General features: G+C 34.9%; 1 protein-coding gene across 1 annotated transcript; it reads left to right on the forward strand.

The window, feature by feature from the left end:
• Positions 1 to 597: 597 nt before the first annotated feature.
• LOC121409373 (tripartite motif-containing protein 59-like) lies at positions 598 to 3,177 on the forward strand. The gene has a single exon (XM_041601309.1). The coding sequence runs from the start codon at positions 853 to 855 to the stop codon at positions 2,680 to 2,682; it is 1,830 nt and encodes a 609-aa protein (XP_041457243.1). The 5' UTR covers positions 598 to 852; the 3' UTR covers positions 2,683 to 3,177.
• The last annotated feature ends 3,375 nt before the right edge of the window (positions 3,178 to 6,552 follow it).

The raw sequence follows: 6,552 nt of genomic DNA on the forward strand, positions 1-6,552 counted from the left end.
TCTTCTGATGTAAATATAAAAAAATCAGCTCGCGCTTCGCGCTCGCATCATTAGTGAAATACGTATAGTCTTAGTGAATTCCTACAAACAAGCCTTAGAATGCCTCTCTTCAGGTCTGAATTTTGAGCTCGCACTTCGCGCTCGCAATCTTTGATTAGTGAGATGTGTATGTTAATATGTTAATTATGATTACAATGACTACGACAAGTGTTTAGATATAATTCTAACAAAATCCGCAAGCGTTTGGCATACTCGCATAATACCGAGACAGGTACTATCCTGACATAGGTCTGAATATATATAAATATATATATATCAGCTCGCGCTTTGCGCTCGCATTATTTGATCGATGAGATACATATATCTGTTTAATGGCACAGTCCTTAAGATGTCTATATTTAAAGTCAGCATACTGGCAATTGAGCGCGCGCTTCGCGTCCTCACGAAGTGACTCAATTTTTTTGCTGGTGCCCCCCCCCCCCAAGCCGTGAACCACGGTACGCCACTGCTAAGGAGAATGAAAAACACTTCCAAGATTCATGGTCGCCGGACGTCGCTCCCGTGTTATTTACTCTGTTAATAATGTAATTTGATATCTAAAATGTGCACTTATGGAAACGTGTACGTCGTCAAAATTTTGTTTCGAAGATACGAAAGGTACTGGCACGGTTATCTGGAGAGAATGAAGAGCGCCATCATACACTGTGGCGGAGGGACATGTTGGGGAATCCCCACATGCCATGTTGTGAATTACCGGAGGGAATTACCAACTATCGGGTGCACAGATTGGAGGATATTCTACCCACATGAATATACTTATTCCAGGCTTGTCAAAGTAGACTTACTATCGGGATGGCTGCAGCTACCACTACATCGTCATTTGAGAGAGAAGTCGAATGTAGTATCTGCCACGAGCTGTTTGAAGATCCGCGGAGTTTATCATGTGCCCATACATTTTGTTTTGAGTGTGTACAAAGACTAACGGAGGGTAACAGATCGGTTGCATGTCCTCTCTGTAGGAAGAAGACGGCTTTGCCAAGCAATGGGGCCATGGGTCTTACCAAGAACAGCCTCGCTCAAATGCTGGTGGATTTTGTAAAGAAAACTGGTTTTGCAGACAAGCTGAATATTGCCTGCCAATCCGAGCATGATATACGACTGAGAGCAGAGTTCTTTTGCAAATCATGCAAAAGTGTAGTTTGCGGTTCATGCGGTATGAAGTACCACCGTGAACAATCAAAGCACCAAACATTCCCAATAGATGAGGTACTCAAAATGGAAGATAATCTTCGAGATTTACTCGAGTGGGGTAAAAATGAAGAAAGGGAGCAAGGCAAACGTAAAGAATTACTTGAACTAAAACAGCAAGAAGTGACCACCAGGTTCACAGCAGTTGAGGCAGCTATTAACCACACCTTTGCCGAGGAGAGTAAATTTCTAGATGACAGAAAGACCAGTCTCAAGCAACAGTTGTGGGATATGAAACGCTCTATCAAAACAGCGCTACAAAAGCAGTGTGATGCTGAAGAAGAGACTAAGACCGTAACAGAACTGAACAGCCTTACTGAAGACATCTTGGAAGGCGGTGTCAATGCTCTTATGGAAATGCATGATGAAATAAGCAGTGGATATCAGTCACAGAAACGAAATACAGTGCCAACTACCCTTTCTGATTCACTGCAACACGTATCAGATTTGATTTCAAGCATTAAATTCCAGCAGGAATTGAAGAAGGGCAAAGTTGGAAGAATTGTGTCAAATACAGGTAACTGGATGATAGGGCAAGTCAGATTTCTTTGCGACCGCAACTCCGGAGTTGACTCCAATTGCAAACCTTCAAGCATCATTGAATTGTCCAATGGGAATTTAGCTGTAGGATTTAGCACACAGAATGACATTCAAATATTTGATAAATCATACCACCGCAGCAGCAACGTACCAAATATCAGACCATTAGCTGCTGTCACTGATATGAGCCAGCTCTCCAGCATTATGGACAATGATTTCCTAGTTCTTGATGAAGATGGTGATGTCAGTCGTGTTTATGTCTCGCGAAAGAATTCTATGATTCTTTTTGAAGGAGCTATTGATCAGTTTGAAGACGATCTTGGAGAAGATACACCACACTTGATTGCCGCTGATGACAGTATATTTGCTCTGTTGTATAAGGATAGGGTCAAGAGCTTCACCATTGAAGGAGAACCTGAACAAACCATTAAACTACCATCTCGCGATGGTGACAAGCCTCTTCGAATGCAGATCCATCGGAAAAGCGGTGGCTCTGATGTGCCCTACCTTGAGATCTTGATTGCCAATGGAGAATCAGTGAGGAGTGTCCACTGTGAGCTTTCACAGTGTCAGAGGATCATTGTCTCTGAAACCCGCCTCCATGAGATGGTTGCTATCCATGGTAGAAACATTGGTCATGCCGTTGACAAAGAAGGCAACCTGTTCGTAGCCTATACCCAAGATGATAAATTCATTACGATAAGGAAGTATGTCGGGGGTGATCTGTCGAAAGAAGAGATTGTGATTTGTGATCTACAGGTGATGATGGATGATGATGGCACCGTCTTATTAGCTTCTCTCAGTCCAACGTGTCTTGTCATGTGCACATCCCAGAAGATGTCAGTTTTCACGAAACCTACCGTCGATGAGTTTGTCCATGGAATTTTTCGATAAACATGATGATGTGGGCCTTATCTACATATGTCACAATAATTGATGATGGAATAAAGTAAACTGCTTATTTCCTTTTTTTTTAAAGAATGACTAAATCATTTGAGACAGCAGATTGAGTATAATCTGCAACTTTGCATGACCATAGTCTATCCAGAAAACACTGAGATTTTCAGTTTCCTAGTGTATTCCATTTCCCCCGCTTCATATAAAACGTTTCTAAAATGGGAATATTTCTTTAGTTATTTTATGGTATATGCATTAAAGGAAGTTATATTGACTGGTTTCTTTTCTTTCCTTTGGTTTTGCAGCATTTATTATTTCATTATGGTTCATTGATTATATTGATTGAAGTAGTAGAATTACAGAAATAAAGAAACGTGCATAAATATACAAAAAATATTAAAGATTATAAAGCCCCCAAAGCAATAGATTTTCACACCAAAACTAAAGCACATCAGCATGGATAAAAAATGTTATAGTTCTTTAAATATTCTTTATTAAAGGGGAATCCAGCCTTGGCCATAAAATGTTGTGTTGAGAAGGAGAAAAATAAATTAAAAAGAATGGTGAAAGTTTGAAAGAAATTGGACAAGCAATAAGAAAGTTATAGTTATATAGTATGTAGATTTCAAATTGGCAACTGGGTAAGTAAATTATGACAAGGGGCAAGGACAACTTTCCCATAGGCCATGTACTTTATTATCAGGGATTTGTGGTTTTCTCCTAAGTTCCCACCCCCCTGGGGCAGTAATCTAAATATAACCCATGTTGTATATTGTTTTATGTCCTCATGAAAGAAAAATATAATTTTAAATAAATCTTTTGGGAAAAATGACATTTTAGCCATAATATGTATTGGAGTACATGGAAGAGTAGTCCTTGCCTTACATCACTATGACATCCCATATGCGGCCAATTTGAAATCTCCATGGGTATAGTGATTACCAATATTTACAACTTTTAAAAATTCATATCTTTCTTTTTGTTTGTCCAATATTGTTCAAACTTTCACCTATCAACTTTGTCTGATTTTTCTTTTCCTTATAAAAACAAGTTTTTATTTGGGTTGGATTCCCCTTTAAGTAATTGTGAACCCAGGAATAGTGTACATTATTCAATTAATGGGAATTGATGTGAAATTATGTGAACTAGTAGGTGAAATAGAGTATTGTTTGAAGTTGCCTTCTTGAATAAGTTGACTCATGTACTCTAGGTTGAAATAGTGAGGAATCGATTTATGATTTAAATGCCTACTTCATCATGTTCATACATTTTGAATTAATTCATAACCCGTTCTTCCACTTGCTTCCTTCTCACTTCTCTTACATTCACCTCTTTCTGTCTGTCTAGTTATGATGAATTCCTACACAAGCCCCTGCTTTCTTGGTTTTACGCCTTGTTGCTTATATATATTCATTATGTTTTGTACTATTGATTTGTATATTAACATGTCAATTAACATGTCAATTGGAAAACTTAAATGTGTACTTTAATTGAATCGAGTGAAATATTTCAAATCTGGTGATGGAATGACTCTAGGATTGTTAATTTTGAAAACTTTGACACTGTATATACTGAATCATTAACCATCTGCATTGATTCATCGTTGTAGGTATATAATGTATATATGTACTAATATGAAGAGTTGCATTTTATATACATGTATATATAATTGAATAACATGATGTAATCAGAAATGTCAGGGAAATGTGTTTTTTATGCAGGGAAACATAGTTTGCTAGTTATATAATGTCTTGAGGGATGAGGAGAATCTGCATTACAACGACCGAGCACTGTAAATACGAAGATCTTTTTGGCACGCATAATTCATAAAAACAAATATATTTTCTTGTTTCTAGAAAGGTATTTTAATACGGATTCATTAATAATTAAACATTCAATCAATATTTTTTATTCAAAATGATACTAAACAAATGGTATATTCAAGATAGTACGTGAGTTACGTTGTTTGTACAACAGTACTAACCAGGTTATCAACTTAAATTAACATTCTATTTTCTCATACATCTCTCTCTATCTTTGTCATTTAACTACTGAAGGTTTTCGAAACTTCTGGATTGTGTTATACTTGATTGTTTTGTTTTATATATGGTATATTTTGTGTATATTTTGCTTTTATTTTGAGAGTCTTTTATATCCGAATACTAAAGTTTACACACTGAATTTCATGAAGTACATGCGTATTATTCCTCATTTACTTTTTTGAATCTGTATCCCATTATCATATACATCATCGAAGTGTGGACAAATGTTGAAATGTTGGATAAAATACTTTTGAAATGTGTACAGTTAGTTCACAGATTATCTTCTGTGTTACTCGATACACGGTGTTGATTTTACTTTGAATTACTCTTCTTTTCTTTTAACTGCGATTTTAATGTTTGTTTTCAGTTACAAAATAATTTTTCAACTTTCCGCATTTCTTATATATTTGACCTTCATAATTTGTCGTATAAAAATTACGTTTTACATATTTCATCTTTAAGAGTTTCAAAAGATAATGTTTAAGTATTCTGCGTGGATTGTATATTCCTATAAACTGAGTGAGTATACAGTAGGATGTCTGTTGTTTATAAAACTTATCATGATAGTAGTTCTGTACATCATTTTCTGAATAGGCTTGTATCGTCAAACATTTTTTATCATTTAATTTCCATGTTGTATTATATTTATTTCTGCTTTTTCAACATTTTTTTAAAAATATTTATACATGTAGAAAGATAATCAATGTTATATGAGTGGGATTTGTCTCTAGAAATAAATTTAAGTGCGCACTCATTCACTGGTACTTTGTCTATGTATTCTAGAATATCACTACTGAAGCTGTGGGCGGTTGATATTTAGATTTTATGAGCAAAAATTACGATATTCTCACATTTTATGGGATAACTTCAGATGAAACTAGAATTTATATCCACACTTCTATGAAATGCTACGTTTTACTTTCCTTACACATTGGTCATGTTAGTCATCAAAAAACAACGCAGCTTCGATATATTATGAAATGATTTGAATTCATTGTATATTGATAACTTTTTTACCTTTTTTATGATGATGATGATAATTATAATCTGAATGATTGTATTGATGTGATACTACTACTTCGAATAATAATGATAATGATGATTTTGGGGGTATTTTTTTTTACTGCAGAGTTGAATTTTTATAAAATATAACCCATGATTATCAATTAGCTTTAAGCTTTCATTCCATTTTGCTACCTGTAAATATGTACGAGCTTTTACCAATTAACTCAAATGTATATAAAGATACGATTTTGATATAATTAGATAACGAGGTGTATAATCAGGAATATCAGAGAAATGTGTTTTTATGCAGAGAAAAATAGTTAATAAAGAATTATTTTGCAAGTTATGTAATTGTGTTACATCGTCTGTCTTGCATTGGATCATGAGAATACGCATTATCATGATCTAGCTCTGCAAATAAGAAGGATCTTTTCCATGCATAATTCACTAAAGACAAAGTTTTTTTCTTGTTTCTAGGAATAGACTTGAATTCGGATTCATTGATAGTTAAAAATTCAATCAAGATTTTATTAACAAAATGATACTGAGCATTTTGAGTAACAAGTTGCATAACAGTGGTAGCCAGGTTAGTTTAAAGGATCATAATCTCTTTTTTTTATCATTCAAAGTCATTCCCAACCAAATGTTGAGTTGAATGAATATCGTGAATTACAAAAACACCTGACAGTGCCAATTTCGTAATCATTGGATTTGATTTAATTAAAAATCATAAGTATAGTAGGAAACTAACTGGAAATATTACATTCATTAGTCATGTAAATTACTTAGCTATTTACTTGACTTGACTTGAATACTTTCA

This window comes from Lytechinus variegatus, chromosome 2 (assembly GCF_018143015.1).
Source record: "Lytechinus variegatus isolate NC3 chromosome 2, Lvar_3.0, whole genome shotgun sequence".
NCBI lineage: Eukaryota > Metazoa > Echinodermata > Echinoidea > Temnopleuroida > Toxopneustidae > Lytechinus > Lytechinus variegatus.